General features: G+C 34.0%; 1 protein-coding gene across 3 annotated transcripts; it reads right to left on the minus strand.

Moving 5' to 3' along the window:
* Positions 1-15,269: 15,269 nt before the first annotated feature.
* LOC108558151 lies at positions 15,270-21,826 on the minus strand. 3 transcript variants are annotated; one of them, XM_017914971.1, is made up of 5 exons: positions 21,777-21,826; positions 21,327-21,431; positions 16,999-17,105; positions 16,787-16,939; positions 15,270-16,725 (listed from the first exon to the last, which is right to left on the minus strand). In XM_017914971.1, the coding sequence occupies exons 3-5, from the start codon at positions 17,018-17,020 to the stop codon at positions 15,293-15,295; spliced, it is 1,608 nt and encodes a 535-aa protein (XP_017770460.1). In that variant the 5' UTR covers positions 17,021-17,105; positions 21,327-21,431; positions 21,777-21,826; the 3' UTR covers positions 15,270-15,292. The 3 variants fall into 3 exon arrangements, with proteins under 3 accessions (XP_017770460.1, XP_017770462.1, XP_017770461.1); XM_017914973.1 differs by lacking the exons at positions 21,327-21,431; positions 21,777-21,826 and adding an exon at positions 20,893-20,915; XM_017914972.1 differs by lacking the exons at positions 21,327-21,431; positions 21,777-21,826 and adding an exon at positions 19,529-20,433.
* Between the last annotated feature and the right edge of the window lie 2,696 nt (positions 21,827-24,522).

Consider the following 24,522-nt stretch of genomic DNA (forward strand, 5'->3'; position numbering starts at 1 on the left):
ATTATTTATTTGGTTTTTAAATATAATTTGTATGAGACTTATGTTGCAAAAATTCTATAAAGTAATTGAATATGTATGTGAATTGTAAATATGTTGGATCGATTCGAGGAAGAAGTTGTATAAACAGTGTAATAAAAAATATATGGATTGCATTAAGATGCAGATGGACGTCTGGATGCGAGAAAGATGTCTTTGACCTGCAGAAGAAGATGATGGATATACTCATCCATTCAGTTGATCCTCCTTGAGTGCAGTCGTGGCTTTCCATATGACAGCCGGCTTTTAATATTTAAACCAAACTAAGATCTATACATTTGTTTCCTCTTGCAGTTTGAAAAAAATAAATAAAAATAAAAACATACCAATTATGAAATGGATTATATGTTAATATATATGTAAGAGCAAACGTGAAGCAAAATATTACGAAATTGTAATTTACTTTGAGAGTTAGGAGGACGCGTCCTAATGTTCTCGCCATCTGCGTTCCAAAGTAATTTCATACTAATGTAGAGTGGATTTAGTGTATGGACGGCGGTCGCATGATCCTCGAACTCTTGTACAAACCCTTAGAACATATATAGTAAACTGTATGCATATCTAGTGTGAGTTTCGTCATGGGTCCTAATACGGGACATAATTACATGACACAGCAAACGGTTAAGATTACTTGTACTAATTAGACCCGGCGCGTCCACCAAAGCCGTTACATCTTGCCTGATTGGTATGATCCAGTGTGTTTATGCATCGCTGCTTTGCTTACCTATATAGTCCAATCTACATATAAACTAAGTGCACGCAATCACTTGTACTAATGGATTATACATATTCAAGCAAATGCATTCGCAAGATGATCATCATTATTTTTCATTGTTGGATAATCATGTAAAACATTGAAACAAGCAGAGAGATATATGATCTTTCGATTCGTTTTAATGTGATTATCGCAGGAAAAGCTTATATTTACTGTCGTCGGTGTTGATATTCGGGATTGTTGCAAATTGAATCCGTAAAGTGGAAGACTCATTTGCGTTCAATTATTCAAACAGAACGAGTGGCGCCTACGGGATATGTGATGTCGACTAAATGATGAAACGGAAATTACAATATCATCGTCGAAACATCCTTGCTCCACGTGGACATTGTGCCAGATTGGCTATTAATTATAAATATCTAACTACCGTTGACAGTCTACAATGTAGATACTACATCATTATCGTTGTTACCTAACTAATAACAAAAAAACTTTCTTAATACAAAATTTCATAATTACGAGAATAGAATGTGTAGTTTTGAGTACAACCTATTGAAGATTTTGTGGAAGCTTATAAAAATTGATGTACTTAAATAAATTCTTTGCTAAGTTTAGGAAATGATGATCATAAATTGTGATTAAAATTGAAAATTTATATTAATAATTGAAAATGAAAAAGTTTAGTGGTTATGTTCAAAATAGACCAAAAACAACTTTAATGTCCATTTCTCATCAAAGTTTAGACATGCTTAATCATGTTAAGAATATTTTTTTTCATCGATTCGGAACTGTCAATGAAACACGGATCAATCATCTTACGCCTGGGAGTAAAAATCTGTCATAACAGTGTTCTTCATCATCTGGAAAGATTATAGATTTTGTACTGGCAATGTCATGACAAATTTTTCATTGATTTCTCTACAAATGGAAAAAAGAGAAAGACCTTTTGGCCAGATGTTATTTAGAATTTATTTCTTTAATCGTTTGTCTACAAGTATTTCGGACCATAAATTATTAAAATCTTCATAACTGATTTTTTTGAGTTTTAAGATTCTTTAACGAAAGGTTTTTAAAAGCGTTGTAATAAATAAGTTAAGATCAAAATAAAAATGAGATGAATGGATTAGAAGGTAAATAGAAAAGAAGGTAAATGAGTTGGACAAATAATAAATTTTAGAGCAGGAACGTCTTGTATAGGCAGCTACTTCGACTTTTTGGCAAAACAGAAAGAAAAAAGGGAAAAACGGTATCAAGAGGGAATATTAATGAATCTTATTATGCGAGCGGAACGAGCAGCGTAGGAGGAGAGAATCAACGATCGGTGAAAGGAGCAGATAAAGCGTTGCGTGTATGTGGACCGGACAAGGATTGATGAGGAAAATGGTTAAAATCGGAATGTAAAGATGTTGAAAAGGACGGCCGCTCGTCGGCACGTCCAAAGAAGGCGATGATATTTCACAGAGTCTGCAGAGAAAAGAAAAGAAATCTCACGAAGATTTGTCGCTGCAGACAAACCTAACAAAAAAAAACAAGTATGAACGTACAACAGTTTTAGAGTCTAGGAAAATGCAATTAGTTTTAATCGTCCTTAACGTTGATCCCAAATGAACTAACTGTCCGATTATTATTCGGAATCCGAGGGGTTTTATTGATTGCGGTAGGATCAGACCTTCTTTAGTAAACACCGGGTAATGTCCGAATTTCAGGACGTTAGTCCCAATTTATAACTGTAATCAGCTTCTTTTTTTTTTATATTTGGACCTGTAATCAGGACGTAACTACGCACAGCTGCACGACTTTGGTATTAGTATTGGTGTACCTGATTTATAGATGCGCCGTCGGCCGTAATGTCACTATATGTGTTCCCATTATCGGATAAACCACAAACTGAATTATCGACGGTCTGATTATAGCCGTGACACTTTTTCTCACCTTTGTTTATCGATTGAAATGCAATTTCAAAGTATCAGCTTAATTTTGCCACACAGTATATACATTGTATTTGTTCTATTTCAAAATCAAAATAATTTTAAACTCTCCTACTCAAATCACCTACATAAATTAAAGTCAATAATAGAATTATTACATAACCAGTTAACTTTGTTGTAGACAAATAATAGTTTCCATTTTTTACCATTTACATCTTCAATATATGCCATGATCCTAAGAAATTAAATTAAAACTATTTTTTTAACATTAAAATATTGCTTATTTTTTATTGTTGTTCTTCTATTTTTAAATTGGGATAAAAACAAAACTAAATAACTAATCTATACAATTTTTTACTAAATTAAAGGTGAAAGTCCAACTTGACACGTTGACAAAACAAAAGAATGTACTTATTGGGTATAATTAATCATACAAAATATCTTAAATGATTATTTCAATTGTTTGTTCAACAAGATGTTTTAATTATTAATTTTATTTAAATAAAACGAGGGTTGAAAATATCTCTATCTACATGTGTGAGAGAAAGTTATTATTCGACCCGAGAAATATTGCTTTCGAGGGATGAATGTCAAATATGGATGGTGGTGAAGATTCGTGGGAAAATAAATGGCATTACTGGGTATGGAATTAATTCGAGTGATGTCGTCGGTGTAGGTGTAAGAAAAATATAATAAATGCCTGGAGCGGAATGCGTAAACATTGTAGACGAAACCGAAAGAGGAAAAAAAAAAACTGGAAGAAGAAACGAAATGGGAAGGAGAAAAAAAAAATATCATACAAACATGCAGAGGGTTAGGGTGTTCGGATTGGAGAAGAAGAAGAAAAAGATGGGAATGGAATCTATTTCTCGTGTAGTAGTATCCCCGTTGTTACCGCAGCCAGTGGGAATCTGGGCTCTCGCAAGATGGTGCACACTCTCACATAAACATATATGTAAGTGTATATGTATAGGAATACATATATACACAACAGGAACGAGCCAATAAATTTGTCGGAGGATAAGATCTCCACATGCCGGACGAGTCGACGGAGGCGGCGGCGGTGGCGGCGAATATCGTATGAGATTTGCGCAAACGGCTTGCATACATACGACCTACTCACACTATTACTAGCAACCCTAGGCTGCTAATTCATCTGCCGCGCGGCACCCCAACGAAATCCATTAAACGCAGACACTCACGGACGACATGTAAAAATTCCCCAAAGCCCCGGATACCTACATACTCTACATCCTTCATATATATCTGCACACTCTCACACACATATATATATATTTATATGTAGATGCGAATGTTAGGGCATTTGCATATTAGATTCGGTAGTCGCGGCACGCAATTGAAAGATAATCAGCCCTTCGGACCTTCCACCATATTAACTTTTATAGCTACATTCATTACACTCGCCGTTCCATTAACTTTAAGCCCACTTGACCGGATATACAAACTTATTGCGGATGTCCATCCAATCGATTAAACATTTTTGTCCCACAAACTCATAAACACTATTTTTCTATAACATTATTTCATAATTACATTAATTTCTAATTTACACTTTCATTGTTTCTATAAATATTAAAAAAAATAATAATAAAAAGCTGATTTCATATTACAAAATAAAAAACGTAATCATTTTCAGCACATTTATAAAGAATCTTCCATTTTTATACCTTGTTAGAAGGTAATTTCATATATATAAACAGAAATGTTTATAATAATGTATAAGAAATGATTCAGAATAAATTGAAATGTTAGTTATAACAAAGAACGTTTTCATTGTATGAAATTACAATTCTCTTGAATTAATATGCCTATGCGAAGTCGATCTAAGGAAATTTACGGATAGCAGATGCAATTTGTGTTCTTATTGCTATGCGGTAGAGTGTTGTACTCTGCTGTAACAGGTGGATGATAACGATCAATCTGTAACAGCAAATGAATACGAATCAATAGAATCAAATCAAATCTCAAATGACTGAGTTTCTAAACTATTCAAATACAATTATAGGAAACCCATTCAAATGATTAAACACAAATTAAATTATTTGCCAAAGAATAGGTTTGATTCATTTTTTTTATAATTTTAATAATTTTTTTTTTGTCTATATAATGTAACTAATATTTGTTATTTTATTCCATTCAAAAAATACAGATTTTCTTAATAATACTTGTATTAATAATTATATTTAATTTCTTTGAAGAAAAGAAAATTTAAATATTCCATAATTATATTGATTTATTCTCAGTTATAATTTGCACAATAATTGCATCGAATTCATTGCAAATTAAGAAAAGTTATTTAAAATCTATTGTTAATTATCTTAATCCATTCAATACTTGCTATAATTAGCACAATACTTGTATATAACGAATTGCAAACTGGTTTTTTAATTGAAAATGTTACTTGTTGAAAAATTATGTCAATTTATTCAATATTTGCTATAATTTGCACAAAAGTTGCATAGAAGTAATTGTAAATTAAGAAAAATGAAAGTTGCTGAGAAATCAATATAAAAAAGTAGTTTTTCAATAGAAAATTATACTTATCAAAAAAATAATTTGAAATTATGTTAATTTATTCAATATTCGCTATAATTAGCACAATTAATGCACATAATTAACTTCACTTTAAGGAAAAGAACATTTGTTAGAATTGAAAATTTTCTTTACTAAATCTATTCGAATCATTCATAATTTTCAATATTTTCTATAATCTGCACAACAATTGCATCGATATAATTAATTGCAAAATTAAGAAAAATAAAAGTTGTTAGAAAATTATTACAAGAAGTGTAAAAACTTACGAATAATACAAATAAGTATTAATGTATTGATTATTTTCTATTTAAAATAAATAGAAGATATACAGAAATGTAGTAAATCAAAGATTATAAGAAAACTTATAAATCTTGACTTTTCGCCATCTTTTATATTATCTGCATACATTACACTTAACATGCCATTAACTTTAAGCCCCCTTGACCGGATATTCAAAGTTATTCTAGAACGTGCTGCCAATGCATCTCCTCCTCTCCAAAAACAAACCGTATCCCATGGTGATAATTCACTAAACTTTCGGCCCTCGGCGGTTATCTTATCTCATCTAAGCTGTTACCAACACACACACACAGGATGATATATATGTGCCCAATAATGGATTGGAGAAAACATTTTTTTGTCTTTCCGCCGTTGTCCAGCGACCGGAAATCCTCCCCAAGAATTATATTGATTGATGATGATCAAATCCAGAACTTCGAGTGTGGAAGAAAGGAGGAGGATGTGGAGAAGTCGCAGCAGTAGCGGCCATGAAGAATTTATAGTTGAGGCTTTATGTTTAAACAAAAATACAAACACGATGAAACCTTAATGGAAGGGCGATGTGCGGTTTAAGTGTGGGGGAGAGTCGGAGCCGTGTATACGTGCCATCGCAGAGCGCCCTTAAAACAAAGGGCGGCTGCAATATTTACACGGCAGGCCCCATGTAAAATTGATGTTTGTATGAGGAACGTGATCTACTGGGGCCGTCGGGGAATCCCCGCGGGGCCAGCCCAAAACCGACAAGCGCCCTACCACCCGACAAGCGCCATAACCATTCCATCACAATTACCACCCTCGAAACAATTAAATTAATATACTTTCCGTATCTCCTCGCTGCCGTTCCGCTACCTAATTCTACCCTCCTCTTGATGTATTTTTTTTCCTCGCAGGACAATATGCAACTTCAACTTCATGCGAATCGCATAAATCCGAACGCGGCTTTCTCTTTGTTTGTTCCTTTTTTTTATTATAAACACAAAGAAACAAAACCGACGGCTCGGAACAAAAGTAGGGGATAATTAAACTTTTATTCCTCGTTTGTTGGTGGGGACAACGGGATAAAAGTGAGACGCGGAACGCGACATGTCTAATCTTTAGGAGTGCCGCCGATCGATAATCAATTTTAAATCTTCGCTTAATCTTCACTTTAAATATATATATCGGCTTACTCGCATTTGTGGCAGGTGTCAGTTTGATGAAGGTATGGAAAGTTTTCGGTTCGATATCAGAGGTCGGGTTAATCCTCGCACAATGTGGATTATAAATCGAAGTGCCATGAAGAATAATTGTCAGGTCGAGAAGGAGAAGTCTAAAATTGAAGCTGTACAAAAAAAGGACGAAGATCGTTTTCGAATATTTTAATAATGGAGTATGTACGCTTTCAGCATTTCGAATCCTTGCACTCAATATGATGGTAGGAACCGATGATTGAAGTTGAGAAACAAATTACGTACACGTGTTGGGTCACATCTGCCAAAGCTAGAGGTGGAGACCAGGTCGGAATTATGCAGTGACATCCATGGTATGCGGATACTGCGGTTGGATATTACCGAGAGAGAGAAAAAAAAAACCTGACGGCTCTTCGCATCCATCAAACAACTTAAAGCACGCCATAAAAATTTGCAAGCTAAATGACGCACACCGCGAGAATTTGGGGCTGAATTTTCTAATAAACCTCGTTGCGTTGAACATTATTACACGCTTTCAGTATACCTCCGTCGCCGCCGCTTAATTTTCCTTCCCGGAATCGACGAAACCAATTCGTAGCAAGCTGCTGCTTTGCTCATGCTCATGATCATGCTGCATGCTGTGATTACATTTAATATGCGAAATGAGCAAAAATGGATCAAAGGGAAAAAAATTAACATTTGCATAGTAATGAGGTAGTTGAACTTAATTGAATTTGGAATGTTTGATGTTTCCTTTCGAATTTTACGCCATGCTTCTGATTTACATTTACCGAATCTGTATCGGAAAGTATACATAAGTAATAGCTTTTTAAAAAGTATAAACTTTCCAATACAAATTTAGATCAAATTTTAACATAGCATATTAATGAAGTTAAACTTTATCATCATTAAACACTTTTATCGAATTTTTGTTAATAGCCTGTCTTGTAAAATAAGACCCAAAGCATTACCTTGTAGAACATCTAATGCAGTATTTTCTTTTTTTTGTCTCATGCCCAACCTAAGCCTTTCTAAAAATGTGTATGCCCCCTGTGTAACATATACATAATTTTCTATACGGTTAAAGTCTTGATTAGTCCCACGTTGGGATGCATCAATACAGCTGAATTCTTCAAATTTTATAATAAATATGGGATAATTATGGAATCTATATAAATTCTAGCCCATTTTATATAGGTGTACAATAAATTATATTTATTAATATATTCTGATATGGAAATTTTCAAATCAATATATAAATGTTATTGAAAACAAATTTGTCTCTACAAGTCAAACAGAAGTCGTTTCAGATAATGCGAGTATTTCTATTCATAGAGTACGGAATTCAAAAAATTTCATGGAATAACGCAAACAGTGATTGCTGTTCAAATTGGAATATGAATAAATCTCACCAAATACAATTGTATTTTATTATCAACAAATCATACTTCCATTAAAGTATATCTACAAAATTTGCAGCAATTATGATTTAAAAAAAAAACAGTTTTCAGCTGCGAAACAATTAACCAATATTGTTCCGAATTGAAACCGTTTGGATATGGTGTCTAAGTAAGTCGTTTCAGTGCTTACAGCAACGTGTGCCGCCTCTTATTTCGAGCTTTCACGACTTTCCAAATGGCTGTGCGTTGCCAATAATTTCCTAGCAAACATTCGAAACCGTATAATGATTTTCGGCAAAACACGTTCGGAATTAATTTTCATTTCGCACAGTGAAATAAATATAATATTTTTGATTCCGACATCAAATTACATTCAATTTTACAATTACCCACTTTACATTGCTTTTATTACTACCTTTTTTTGTGTATATGTACAATTTTTCAATTTCGCTCTTTGAGTTTCAATTACTGTACATTCAATTGATATTAAATTATTTTGAAAATAATAGTAGTAGTATCTTTTTTTTTAGGTTTTATGTCTGTATGTTATACAAATATTTATGGAATTGGTTTACTGTGTACTTTTCAAATTATATCCTCCATTCAAGAATTATTCACAAGAAACTCTGCTTTAATTAGCGTTTACTGTAATAAATGTAAATTTCTCGAATACAAAGAAAAACAAAGAATTAATGTTGTGGTTATTGTGAATGTCAGAGGTGACCTGTTTAGATGTAATCTTTGATATAAGTACAACAGGAACGTGTGTAAATTTTATCGAAATTCGCGTTTCCTTTAATCTTTCGGAGTTTAAAGGTAATATACATTAAACAGAGCAATGTTTTAACGAGCAATTATGTTATAAATGGGATCAAATGCAGCTATTACAAATTGTGGTTTGCTGCTAATCTCTATGATGAATCTATGGCTTATGCTCAAGAGGAGATCTTAATCCGAAAAGATGGCTATCATTACACATGTAATTGTTCAATAGTTATATTGAAGAATGTGGGTTTAATTATGTTGTAATATTAAAGTATGTAATAGTTTGCTATACCAGAGTTTCTCAACTATTGGGTCGCAGCGAGGAACTGGTGAAATAATCTTAATAATTGGGTAGTTGTAGAACTACAAACAAATATGTTGGGTCATACGGCTAAAAGGTTTATGTAATTATTAGGTAATGTATAGAATAACTAGTTGAAATATTAAATAATCTATAAGTTAATTATTGAGAACTGGTATTTCATGAAGTACTTAGTTAATACTAATATATATACTATTTAATTTATCAAGTTGATCAAGGATTCAAATACTTTAAAGATTCAGAATGAAAAAAAAATGCGATTATTGAATAAACTTTACATTGTTATATTACAATTGAATATTTAGTAAAAAGTAACAATAAAGTTATATCGTTTGTTTGGTAACGAACAGTCGTATGTAGATTACTTAATAATCTACGTTATTTCATGACGTTGGACTTGTTTGTCATTCCTAGTTTAAAGGATCAAATTTATCGCTACCACTTTTTTTTATTATACTTTTTTCCACAATGGAACAATGATCTGCGGACACAAACAACACAGTAGATTGAACGATATAATGGGATATTTGCAATGTGAATGCTCGGAGGGTGGATTTAATAGTTAACAATAAAAATCGCCATCATCGTTCGATATTGATTGCTGCGGCGTTTGGCGCCGTCAATAGGCGTTTGTTGTAACGTTAACCGGTTAACATAAATTTTGGAATAGAAATTTGTTGTTCTGTTTGCAATAATAATGTAGTAGGAGGAAGGGTCGGAAGCCAATTTGGCTTTCAGAAACACGGAGGACCTCGTCCCTCTGCAAAGCCGGAATGTAATTTGAGTTCAGCGTCCGTGCGACTTCTATCTCTCCACTCTCTCTATATGGATGTGTAATTCAAATGTAAACCGGACCCAATTTCCAACCATTATGAATCTATTCAACTCATCGCACCTCTCGCATTCAACTATCCATCTTTCCTTTTATTCTTGTTTCTTTTTTATACTCTCTTCTCTTCTTTAATTCGCATTGCTCGTGTTGATTAATCAGTAATGGCACGTTTCATTGTGTCCAGAAAATAGAGGCGCATCTCCCTATTTATTCGTAATTGCGATCAGGAAAACAAAGCGAACATCATGTATCAGTAGGTTTAAAGTGTCACATGGCACAAAGGAACAAAAGTATTAGGTCTCGTTATTGCAATCCTTCTCTTAACCCATTCACCATCCTGATCCTCATTTCGGCTATTGTCTATTTTACAGCCAGGATTTAGTCCAAACCGTAATAGTGATTAAAATTTTGATTGAAACAGTTTTTTTTTAATGTAACATATTTGAAAATGGTAATTTAATTAAGAGAACAAAAGGAAATTTAATTTACAAATCACTATGTTATTGTCAATGTTTACTAAATTTGTTTTACTACAATTCAATAACATCTATATCAAACTTTATTTTTTTTAATAAAACTTATTCACTACTTATTTTTTTAAACTTGTATTTCTCTACACTGTATTAGTGTATGTGTGTAATTTGAATTGCTTAACTAGAGATGATTTTACTGCGTAAAGGTATGGTAAGCTGTAGAGCCCTGCAGGAACGCAATTTAGTTATGCAAATCTGCGTGCAATATTGAGGAGCAACCTTGTTTGAAGATTTTCGACAAAGAAATTGCGACTGCTTTCGAATCCTTAGGTGAAAGCCTGAGGAATGAGCAGCAGTAATGGGAAATGCAGCGGTTCAGAGTGACGGCTGTGCATATGTGCACCTCCTCAGTGTGATAAATAATATATCCTGGCGTGTTCCGTCATCACATCTTCTACCATTTCATCGTAATTTTAAAGTTTCATTACTATTACTTGTGAATTATTTACGTGTATTTCTCTTAGTAAACAAAATAATCTAAAAGTTAGAGAAAATGCATGATCATTTATTTAACACTTGGTGTTTTTGTTCGATTAATTATCATTCGCAGTTTATTTTTCATGATGATATAACTTTAGGTGTAAAATATGGGTGTTTCTAATTTACTTTGTATATTTATCGAAATTCACTGGTAATCTAGTAATTTTTATTCTTGTTTATGAAATTTGTATTGGTGTCATATATCGGTATAAATTTTGAGTTGTGGAATTGAGAATGAATAAATAAAAATAAGGTGGAATTACGTATTGTGAGTGACATATCCAAGGGTTGGAAGATTGCGAGAAGGGAAAGGTTGTTGCCATCAAACTGCGATGTTTAATGCAATTCAAGTAGGGTGTAGTATAATGTAATGGAGGGATGAAACAGCGAGAGTTCGGTGTACTTTCCATAGGCGGAATCAATTTTCTGGACTAATTCGGTTTGGGGGCTGTTTGAGGGTTTTGTATCAGTATCGGACGGTCACGTCGACTTGCCCGATTGCCGTCTAATCCGTGAGGACTACGAGATGCGTCGTGGATGTGGAGGGTGGTCGTTTCCACCCTCATTTCCATAACCTATTTAATTCCGATCGATTTACCCCCTTACCGCTGCTACAATCACAGCGATTGCATGCATTACTATATTACAAATCCGCCGCGGGCTTCGGCAACACGCAGCAGCCGAAATCGATTGATTTCGGTTGTTTTATGCAATTATGCATCCATCCGCGATAAATTTCCCTATCGCTATTGTTTTAATGGGGCAGCAAGGTGTTGGTTTTAGCAATGTGCCTATGTATATTTATGATGTGAGCTATACAACGAGTGACTCCAATTTGAATCGCGCGGATAGATAACAGAAGGGATGGTACCGAGGTGGTAGTATTAACTTCCTCGCCGAATGTATTTTCATTAGCATTGATGAGTGCGCCAACAATGCGCCGATCATAGAGACAAGATAATGGTCTCTTCCTTCTCATACTCCGCCATCCCATACTGCGATGGAGATAGTTGTTGATTGCGATGACTAAATAACAACCCGTACTCACCTATATACACCTACCCTAACATTCAGATCCGTACACATACGAATACAAATACATGCACATACAAACACAATAAGATCAAAATCCGGGTGCGCAATATGAAGTAGTCTCTTACATATTCATGCAGCCGAGTCGGAGGATGCAAACAAAGCCGGTAATAATACGCGCGCCGCCGGGGAATCCCCTAATTACCAATCCAAAGACGGAAAGGCAATTTTTATAAACCCACCCTCGCAATCCTCTATCCCGGTTCTAATTGATTCCAGTTTCCTAGTTGAACTCTCGATGCACGTAAATCAATAAGGGTGGAAAATGAAGCTGCGAATAGGTGTATGTGTTTGTGAGAGAGAGAGAGAGAGTAATAGAGCGGGTGTAGGCAGGAGGAGTCCTCCCCTGATCCGCAGCTTCCTAATAGAAACCGAATGAAACACATCAGCATATAAATTCCGATCTGGATGCAACTGGGGTGCTGAAGGTGCGGGAAACAAAGGGAGGAGTCCCCGACTTGATTGGGTGTGCAGACTAAGAGAAACCGATACTAATTGTCGATCGAGAAGGCCCGCATCGTTAAAGTGGAACTGCTCATCAAGGTGTTGCGCCCTTTAATCCAGACGCCCGAAACATTTGATAAAAAAAGGACCTGCAAAACTGTAATTCCGCTGCGGCAAATAAACGCGAAGATTGCCACCTCTAAATGAATCAAGGCTTACTTCATTCGCAACCAATCTATTTCATCCACAAAATATCCGTCTGTGCTTTCCTTTTCTATACTATTATTTTATTACATTTCGATATTCAATATAATAACTACATATTTCATGAAATAATGTTTCTCGATGTAAAATTTATAAAAAAAATATATATTATTGTGCATTTTATTCAAAGAAAATAATTATAACAATTATATAATACCTAATTCACTATTTTTGTATACTTAGCCACGATGCAATAAAGATAATGCCTAATGGAATTTTGTAATATACTGGATTTTACACTTTGCCACTAAGAAATAGTTATTTTACAGAATAACAGATTATAACACATATTTTTTTTTAGCGTTTTAATATCTAGATTGCATGCGGCACTCGGTGGTAAAAGGTGTGCACATATGTGTGTTATTACGATATTTTATATTACCCACCTTTCGCCATAAATTCAGAATTTAAATATAAAATATTGTCTTCGCGAACGTGCGCGCCCACCTTTGCCGATAAAAAGTCTGTTCATTCTCTCTCTTTGCTTCTGTCTCCCTACGCTGTATTATGGAAATGGATCCAAGGAAACAAACAATGACTCCTTCAAACACAATTAAATTGAAAACTTAATTAAATATTTCATTTTGCATTCAATGTTGACGCTTTGAACATTTCCGGACGATCCTCTGATTTAAAATCTCATTGAATTTATTGAAAAGTGCTCGCAACATAGGTATTTAAAATTTAGATTTTTATTTTAATTATTATAACATCCTGATTTCAATCAATTTTACTTTTTTGAATTTGTTTTAATACTAGAGGAATAATAGTAACAAAAAAAATACAATTCTAAGTCAATTTCTCTACACGTCTTATGGTCCGTAAATTAAATTGTTACTTATCATATGATTTAAGGTAGGTAAGATAGTGCTTGTATAAATTAGAGTTAGGTGAAAGAGGATATAAGATGTGGCCATTCATTCATCTGGCTATACTTTTATCCAGTTCCTGGTCTTCCTGAGACCAGCGGAAGTAAAGAGAGAAAAAAAAGTAATGGCCTGGAGGGGGCTGTAATAAAGTTTGATTTGTTCCCGAGTTGGACACGCAACCGACCGAAATTAGGGTGTCTGAGCCAGCAAGAAAAATAAATAGTTGCAGAATTATAGGAGAAACTTTCATATAAATACATATATATTGTACATGCAGTATATTTTATGATTATCTCGAGGAGTTTTTAAACTCTCGCCGCCCCCCGTTTCCCCATCGTGTGTCCGTTTGGTCGTTTCGTATTTTATTGCGATCCAGACTAGTTGCGGCAGTAAATCTAAACTTGCGGTTTATCTCCATCACATTCGAAATATTACATTGAAACCACCGAGTCGTGTGTATTGTGCATGCAGCGGTTTCATCTAATTTCGCACGGAATCTGTTTAAAATGCCCACCGGAAGTAGAGCGGCGTTGAGCAGGAGGAAGAGGATGGAGGTGGTCCGACACACTGAATGCGTTATGAGGGGTGGTGTCCGAATTAGGACTGACATGATGAGCTTTGTTTTCGGTGGAATAAAGTTGAAACAAACCGGAGGCACAAAAGAACTGAGCCGTTTGTGGAAATTCTAAAAAAAAAAGGAATGGAATGAGGGAAAATTGCGGACGCGATGAATACTTAATGCAATAGAGAAATTGTTCGCGAAAAATGCGTGGGTTATTAAGTTTCCCAGGTAAGGTGGAACATGCTGCAAATTGCTCTGCGGTTACGCAATTACCGAATTCGGCGTCGAGCTTGCAGCCAATTAGGTCCTAATATCAGAAGAGTTAGGTGTATTAGGAAGCATTGCGATATTAAGCATAAAACTTTAATGCCATCCTATTTTCCATGTGCCTACCCTCACAATTACTACATGTAATTGTTTAATTAATGCCAACGGCTTACACGAACATTCACAACCCCTTTCGCCATTTCTCCATCATCCAGCTCACACACAAGTTTTTATTGCCAAACCAACCTGAATCCATGCTCCAACTTCGTGCACTGTCTCCCTCCCATTAAGCCATACAAAATGAAACAACTTATCTATTACACAGTCTTCTGTCCTCAACTTAAATATTGCAGTAAATTATTAATCAAATGGACTAGTCAATTATTTATTTAAAAAAAATTAAATCCCTGTTACGCCAAAGCAGCCTCATTTACCGACTGAATTAATAATAAACCCGACGTTTAACTTTCTCTATTATTTAAGGAAACGTGATAATCCCAAAGTTCCTGAAACTTTCCTCTTACTTACAGTTTACGTAAGTTGCAACGTATACAGGGTGCGGTCAGGTTTTACTAAGTTATTAACTTCCGACAAATGGGAGCATCTCAAAATCAAGCAAACCTTCTTTTTTTTGAGATTCTTTAATTAACGTTTTTACTTCTAAAATTATAACTCGGTGAAAATAAAAACAAAAAACTATATTTTAATTATTTAAACAGTTATTAAAGTTTCTTTTAAATAAATAATACTATTTATATATACACAGATACAAAATATAATCAATATCTTTTCTTCTGTATTTTCCTGGATGGTCTTCCTGCTGCATTGTTGTATAATACGTCCTTTACTTTATTTTTCGTCACCACACATTTTTCTGTAACGATATGAATGATATCCTCTATTTTTTTATCATATGTTTCCGATTCGTTTTCTCTGGGAATGTCTTCAAAACTTATGCTCCGTCTAGTTTGTGTGGTGGATTGCCCACCTCCGATGAGCGCGTAGTGTAGGCTTCTCGTGGCTGCAGCGTAATCACGCCAGTTGATTAGTTCGAAAATCTCCTTCTTCATCTTACTATTATTTGGTCCGATAAAGATATTTCTTGACATGTCTGGATCTTTGGTTACTGGTTCCGTTCCAGGCGATGCTTGAAAAAATGAAGACCATTTCTTTCTTAGTGCAAATCGTATGTGAGCCTTATCCCGTCCGCTCTTTTTGTTTACAATATAAAGTATGTCTTCGACCTTTTTTGGGTCCAGTTCTGGTGGATTCGATCGTTTATCGGTGTTCAAATAATTCGTTACTAGAACGTCGCTGCTGTACAAACATGATAATATAGATTCAACCGCCTTAGCAAAACGACTCCAATCTATAGAATTGAAAATATCTTTTGACATTCTAGTTTTATTTGGACCGAACAGTACGCTATCATCTTGAAATTGTACCATTAAATTTGAGCCTTTTAAATGGAACTTTTGTTTGTTTCTATAAAAAGTTTTTAAATTAATCTTACACGATAGTTTAGCTTTATAGCATATCTTGGTAATTGCTCGTCTTACTAAAGGTGACTGAGTATTGCACTTGGATGTTACGCATTGAATTATATCCTCAATTTTTTCCGGGTCTAATTTATTACAGTACCGATGCCCCTGACGTTTCATACCAGTCATGGTTCGAGTTGCTAAGGTTCTCTTATTGAAAAGACTCTTTAGCAGACCCTCTGTAGCTTCACGGTAGTTATCCCAATTAATGGACTTGTATATATTTCTGGGGACTTGCGAATTATTTGGTGGTAATGTGACAAAAATCTCATCTTTCACTTTTACCAATAAAGACTCATCCACATTATTTGACACTTTGACTACTGCAGATGAGTCTACATTATCTGATATTTGTACTTCTGAAGACTCATCTAAATTATCTTTCACTTTGAGTAGTGAAGACACATCCACATTTACACCATTGTACTCTATATCAAATTTTGAATCTATATCACAGTTGTTTAAAAGTACTTGGGAATGTTCTATCTGACTTTCTTCTATTTCCTCATCCTGTAAGTTTGTGTTTTGATTGTCCTTAATTCTCTCTTGTTCATCTTTTTCAGTCGTTTCCATATGTACTTGAGAATCGTAATAAATTTCTTCCATAAGCTCTTCTTTTATCACTTTATTTTTACAATAAGATATTGACTCAACCAACTTATCGTAATTCTCTAGAAATAAATTGAAAACAATTAGCAATTATATAACTAATTACATACTATTATTACATACCATATACCGATACAATCGTCGCTTCTCGTTCATATGTAAGATCTTTAACTCTGATTTGTTTACCGATTGTGATGAAATCGGGGTATCCGCAATCTTCATCCTCGAAGCGAATCAAGAGGTAAACATTTCTAGATTGATCCGTTTTTAATTTTTCTAAAAAAAAAAACATCCATAACAAACTTAATCTTTACGAAAATAAACTGTCAATTTACCATCATCCATGGTTTCATTCATTTTTGCACTGTGTATTGTCCACTAATGATGATGTTCTCGTTTCAAATTCATCGCTGAACTGAAAGATGAGAATAAGTGGAATGTCCTAGAAGAAGATTAAAACAAATTTAATATTCAAGCGGAGAAAACACAAACACATTTGTATTGAACCATAAAAATCAATACGATAAAGAATATATAATATAATTTGCATATATAAATAGATACACAACATTCAATATTTGTAGAAATGTGTATATGTGAATTTACCAGATTTATATTTAGAAAGTAATTTTATTTCGAAATATCAGTTGCATTTGCGTGATTATGAAAAGTTTAACAATAAATTGAAAGCTTTATGATTGTTCTTGCGTAAAACGAAAGTTGCAAAACATTTGCCGTGCGTGTTTCTATGGTAATTTATAACATAACTGTTTTTTTTTTTTATAAATATGATATGATTTGCATGCTTTATATACTGAAACAAGTTAACATTCGGGTTTCTTAACCAGTGAATTGTTTGGATGTGAATAGGTTGGTCATTTCGGACCATGTACAAACTGTATGCGAATGAAACTGGAAGCTGGAAATTCCCGACAAGTGGAGGGACATGCATAAAAGTATGTTTAATATTCGCATATTGTAGTTTCAGCGTATAATGGCTTATGAAATTTACGTCAGTTTAAGTAAATCTTTAATACAATTCCATTGCAGTTCCAGCAGTTTTACGTCCCCACAGTAAGAACTGCAGCCCGGTTTCGGTAATTTGTAAAATTCCCCACTCAACATTGTTAGGAAAACCGTTTCGCCCCTCCGGGTTTGCATAGTTAATTTAACGTTGGGGCGAAGTCGAATCCACGGGTCCACGACCCGCCGCTTCACCAGATTGCGTACCGGAAGCGCGGAACACGGACAGACAATCCTGCGGCGTAGGGTGGCGCGCCACTGCTGCAGCAGGAGCCACCCATCCAGCATCCAGGATCAGGATCGCTCGCGCCGCTATAATTAATACTTCACCTCCACGGCTTTCAATGGGCGGCTCGAAATACACGGGTAGAAGGATGTTTAAATCCCAGGTGCAACCGGAAACTAGAGAAATGTTCGCGCTGCAAACGTACAACGTCTGAAAACATGCGATGCAATTCAATGGGAAAAATCAAGTTGTCGCCAGCACGTTTCATGCTCCATTGTTTCCACGTTTCGCAACTTTAACTAATATTGTCCGCTTTCAATAGAACGTTATATATAGTACATGGTATATACATATAGCTTTGTTCCTAATGAGATCTAGGACTCAACATGGGAAATCATAAATTAATGTTTATTATTATATACTATTCATTACATATAACTGGACCAGAAATAGGACCATCCTCGTCACAAGTAGAAAGGAAGCTTTCAGACTTCAATTAATTAGAGCACATTGGTGACATTCCATTTTACTTTCGCTGTTTTCACTCAACATTAGCAAATGCGTTTTTACATTAGATTTGACCATCTTCTTTAATTAATTACTTTACCTTACAAACTTACAATTACATTGCCCTAGTTATAACTTCCAAAGAGTTTTTTAGCTCGTAAAAAAATGAATTAAATATTAATTACTTCTATTAATTTCCAAGATTCACTTGTAGAAAAATACTTTTATGTTACATTTCTTTAATTAAGTATTTTTCAAGTATACCAATTATTTCCAAATTATACATACGTCAATTAATACAGACTTAATAATTATTATGAGATTACAGCAGAAATAGCGTGATTAGAACACATATAAAAAAATATGAAGGTAGGATAGCTTTAACGAAGGTCGGCCTTGACACCAATTAATTAGAGCCGGTAACGAAATTTCACTTCATTTTCGCTGCTTTCAGTCAACATCAAGAAAAGAAAGAAAATAAAAACGTGAGCTCGTCCTCCAATTTCTAAATTAATTAAGACTCAGGTGCCGCAACCGGAAACAACTTTATATGATTAACTCCGTTTGCTCGTAATCATCCCATTATTTGCATTCCAATTGAAAGTTAATTAATTGAACTTAGTGCAGCAAACTTCAATACGATCATCTGCAAAATAGTTCGGATTAAGTAACTTTTTTTAGTATATATATCAACAGAGATGAGTTTAGTCTCAGATGAATCTTAAATCAACCCAGTAACGAATAAAGTTATGTAAAAGCAAACGAATTTCATTAAATTCCCAACAACTGACAACACCAAACAATATTCCGCTGTGTCCAGAATTCCATCCCTGGGACACAACAATATGTTAAACAAGAAAACAAAACAAAAACGTCACATTTCGGTTTGTTTTTATATTACTAGTACGAAAGAACCGTACATTCTCAAGGTGGAAAACTTGAAATGTCACTTCAAGTCAATATTAATGTTTGATGAAGTGGCGCAGTTTGTTAATTAAGCGAACCAAAGGACTGAAAGAATATAAAAAAAAGCAAGCGAAAATCAAGAACTAAGCAGCGCAAAGTAGAAAAGTTTAATTGGAAAGCAATTGATGGGAATTAGCACGTACATATATTAAAGCGATTGGAAATTAAAAAACTTTTAAAATTTCACAATCAGTCCGGGAGGGTGGGAAGGTTTGGTCGGTTGGTCTGGATGGTTTCTCGCAATCGCGCAGGGCCAACCCCGAACTATTTTAATTAACTCGCAAATTGCGTTGCCGTGCTCGAATTGAATGTTTCGCAAATGGCGAGCGAAAAATGGCGATCGATCCCCGCACGCTTTATGGCTGTATAATATCGGAAATGATTATTTTTGCAGACGCCTATTGTTTATGGTGGTAATTAATTTCGGGTCCCTTGTTTATATTTTCAACGGCAAACAATAATAACACAAAACGAACGATAAATCCATTAAATATGGACGCGGCTGTCCGGATAAATATAATCAGATTACAGCGAGTTGCCAATATATCTGCTTCTGCTGCTGCTGCAAGTCCTCGCTCAACCCACATCCTTCCTCTCTCTCTGTTTCTCTCACTTTCCTTAACCTCCCATATTCGTTTTTTCTTCTTCTTTGCTATCTTGCCATGTTGTAGCCAGAAGTGCAGTCGTAACTATGCCAAAACTGGAGATTTTATTGCGTAGGGGTGACTTTTAACAAATGCTCCTTCGTTCTCTCCGTTTCAATCTCTCTCCTCGCCCGGAAACTATTTGCTTGTCACGGACACACACAAACATTCCAAACACCTCTATTATCATTCCAACAGCAAACTAAGTCCGATACTTTTCTGTCAGTTATGGTTTTATTATTTCTGCCTGGACTTATCTAAATAACTTAAACGTGATAAGTTCATACAATTTTTATCATTTGTGTCCACTCCATTTAAGCAATAAAAGTTATTTATTTTTGTATTGCAATAAATCCCAGTCCATAACATCCGATTCTACGACTCTTTATAGCTCTTCTCCACATATGACACATAATTCACGTTGTTTGTTTTATAACCTTCCAACACTACAAAGTATAAACACATTTCATTTTTATAATTCATTAACATTTAAGAACTTGAATTTGGATTCGAACAAAGTAAATGTTATATTTTACGTCAACACAAAATATAAGTTCAATCAGCTATGGTTTAACAAAATGTAATCTAAATGATAACCTAAAGATAATCCATAATTAAATATAGTTCTAGAATACATGTAAGGTTCCATTGAACATTCTGTGTAGTGGCACCTAATGTATACAAGTTTATAATTAATTATAAAAATAATTGTAGATGCACGCAAATGTGCAAGAAAAAGAAATTGCATTCAATTTGTTAGTATGTAATCCATGCAAATCTAAAAAGCCGGCTTACACACAACATTTTGTTTTACGTGTTTTCCGAGATTAATTCCACGTTGCACACTTCATTACTATACTTACTTTTCCATCCCCTTTATATTTTCATTATATTTTTTTTGTGTGTAATTTGCGTGAATTTAATTAAAATAATTGCGGCTGTAAGAAATGCAAATATGTAAATCCCTGTGGTGAACGCATATGTAAACATGAATCAAATGCAAACCAAACCGCAAATAAACCTAACTGACATTCGCGTTTATTAAATAGCAGTTTCACATTGAAATTTTGAGTTTCGCCAACCATATGATGACATATTCTTGTTTTTTTTCTAAAATGTTGTTTTTCTTTGTTTTCACTTCTACAAAATAACAACAGCTGATTAACAACAGGTTTATGTTGATAGTTTGTTTGTTTTCACTAGAAGACAATCAAAATATGTAATTGGTTAGTCTATTAAGTTAAGTCTGGACGACGCTGTCAAGTATTAATATTAGAAAACAATAACAATTACTTACGGTTTATTTAAGCTTTATTTTATCCTTGCTGCAAAACTGAACATAACCTTATTTCACACTGGCTGTTTACATCTGCAGAGAACTGTATTATCGACCGCTTCATCTCTGAAAGCAAACAATATGCAAACTTTATTATTATCGAATAATATTCAATTATTGTTGAATATAATAATGGAATTTATTAATAACTATGTTAAAAACTATTGTTTATATGTTGTTATTGAATTAAATGAGTAAAATAGTGTTATTTAAATACAAAGCTTTTCAGGCAACCATTCTAACACTAAGCTTTCACTGAAATATTACAGTTTAACCTAATTTTAATATAATACAATTATTATTTTTTAAATTTAATCATTTTTAAATTATGAATATGGAAATTAATTGTTTGTTTAAAGATGATGAAAACAAATATATGTGTTTCTAAATTATATAATAAGTATTACTCACATATTGTATTATGATTTACCGTAAAGTACTTACTCAGTAATGCCACTGTTACAAATTAAGAAGGGTAGGCTACCCTACCTCAAAGGTTCCCAAAATTTTTCGGTTTTCGCCTCAAGTCAAAACATTGGTCTATCTCAGGACAAACTTTATGTTATAGTAATTTTTCTTCAATTTTTTGAGTCGCTCTGTTTTGGATATTAATATTTAATCACTTGTTTGTACAAACTTGTACGAAGTTAATAATAAAGTAATTATCCAAAATAAGTATAATTATATAATAATGATTGGAAGGTAAAAATACACTACTTTACCTTATTTTTATCTCAACTTGTTAAAATATTTCATGTCAAATTTCAAGAAGATCGGTAAGAATGGATAGGAGAAAATTCAAGATTAGTTGGTAGAAATTCCACCACCAACACAGCAAACATTTCTTTCGGATTTCGACTCAAGCCTATGAAATTTTTCCTGGAATGCATCCGTTGTGACTATTTCCAAGTGGTGTCAAAGATTTCAGACATTTTACTGTGGTGGACGAAACTCGTGAAGGTTGACGAAGATCCAAGAGTGACACAGGAAATGGTAGTTGATGAACTGAGCTTGACGAAGAAATCCGATCGATGGGTTCCACGATTTTTAAATGATGACAAATTAAGGCATGTGTTTGTTTTGCAGAATATTTCTTGGAAAAGTTTTAAAATGGAGATTCTAGCACTTTTAATAAAATCGTAACAGGTGATCAATCTTGTTTCCACAAATACGACCCGGAAACCTAGTAGCAGTCCATGGTATGGAGCGCAGAAGGTGTAAATCCTCCCAGTTAAAGCAAGACAACAAAAATCAGCAACAAAAGTGGTGATGTTGATTTACTTTACCAGGACAAAAGTGATAGTTGCTATTTCACTCGAAACTGGTCAGAGGGTAACTGCTAAGTAGTAGACAGAAATTTGCTTACCACAGGTTTTAAAAAATTTGATGGGTAACCAGAAAAAAGGTGAATCAACAATTTTCTTGCGCTCTCTGTCATCTATGGAATTCTCCCAACATCTTATTCTACCGACCTACCTTGTGATTTCTGGCTGTTTAAAAATGAAGTAGAGTCTTCAGAGGTCATTAATTAAAAGTTGAAAAGCTCAAAAAAGCCGATTTTACTGATTTAAGAAATTGATTAAACAATATTATTTAAAATTTCAAATATAAATAATATTATAATATGTTATAATTTAGTAAACAACAGTCTGCAATCTCTTTAAGTATTTGATGAATTATCTATAAAAATGAAATACAAAAACTATTGTAGATTGTCTATAAATTTGTATGTATAAATCTTTAATTTTGTAGGAATTAATAATATATAATAATTATGTAAAATTGGAAGTGCACCAAATGAGTTATAAAATCATAAAACTATGTAATTTTAAGCATAGATTTAAACATTACAAAAATCAAATGTGTACTATGTAATTAATTATTAGATACAGACAAGAACATAATTATAAAATTAGAAGTGTATTAAATCAGTAACAAAATGCATATACGTGTTACATAAAACATAATTATTTTCAGTAAAGCTTTAAATAGCAAAAAACATGTTCGTGCGCAATGTGATTAATGAATCGGTATAACAAATTGTGTGAGGGTGAGTAGCTTATCAAAATAGATGATGAATCGACTGCAAACGTCTATCGGAACACCCTTTGCAATCACACCAATTACGACTACGACAATGTCATCAGTTTCTACACTGATGGTTTTATTTTCGCGCAGCCCCCAAAATTGCTCTGATATTTCGACTCGATAAATTAATAAACTGCGAATGGCCGTGGTACGACCCCACCAAACGGTGGAGGGTCTTTATTATGCGCAATCTGCGTTTGATTTTATACCCAGTAAAATGAAAACCGAAAAAAAAAAAGTTACATAATTTTTTCACGCCGACAGCGGAATGGCTTCATTCGACGGAAATAAAAGTAAAATATAGGCGGTCGATTCATTACCTCTCTTCGTTCATTTTTTTTTATGATAAATGTGCTTTTTTTAGGGTTGGTTGTGGTTTGTTTTGTTTTGTGTTGGCGGAGCTTTTTAGAATATCTAGTTGAGTGTAAGCGATTCTGGTCTATTCATGCTGCTGATTGTCGAATATAATTAGCGCGGTTAGTAGTTGGAAATAGTCCTGTTCTGGGTATTATTTTCATTGACCGAAATGCGAAGTTAATTAGCGTTCGGTTGCATAATTTAATGTCACCTGTTTAGCATAAAATTATTGATTTGATTGCAATACGCGGCTCGGATTAGAATGGATATTCCGAATGTTGAATAATTCGTTCGCCAGCATTCAGCAATCAGGTTTCGAGTAGGTCGTTGGAGGTGAATAGACGAATGCATCTATGGTGAACGTATTTATGTGTATGCGTGTATGTATGGGAGCGAGATGTGTAAAGCGAATGCGACTGCATAATACCAAGTGGAAATGTCGTAAATAAACGCAATGTTCGCTGTGTATGCAAAATACTACATATTTATGTAGTGGAGACCCTAATGGAACCAACTTTTGTTGGGTAACCAACGGAAACAAAAAAATAAAAACAACCAGGACAAAAAAAAACTAAAACTCCAAAACCATATTTGCTCTTGGAATTGTACACCGTGTATGTAGGGGTGGATTTTGCCAATTTTTTTTTCTATCAAATTTTGTAATTTAATTTACAAAATCGTCTTTTCTTTGTCATTTTTCTCACTCAAAATT

This window comes from Nicrophorus vespilloides, unplaced genomic scaffold, assembly GCF_001412225.1.
Source record: "Nicrophorus vespilloides isolate i.1.1-1 unplaced genomic scaffold, Nicve_v1.0, whole genome shotgun sequence".
Lineage (NCBI taxonomy): Eukaryota > Metazoa > Arthropoda > Insecta > Coleoptera > Silphidae > Nicrophorus > Nicrophorus vespilloides.

Bases quoted from the DNA above. Each gene is read 5' to 3' on its own strand.
- LOC108558151 (XM_017914971.1), bottom strand. From the start codon at position 17,020: ATGAATGAAACCATGGATGATG. The intron at 16,940-16,998 runs GTAAATTGACAG...TTTTTTTTTTAG, and splicing joins GAATGAAACCATGGATGATG to AAAAATTAAAAACGGATCAA. The intron at 16,726-16,786 runs GTATGTAATAAT...ATTTATTTCTAG, and splicing joins GACGATTGTATCGGTATATG to AGAATTACGATAAGTTGGTT.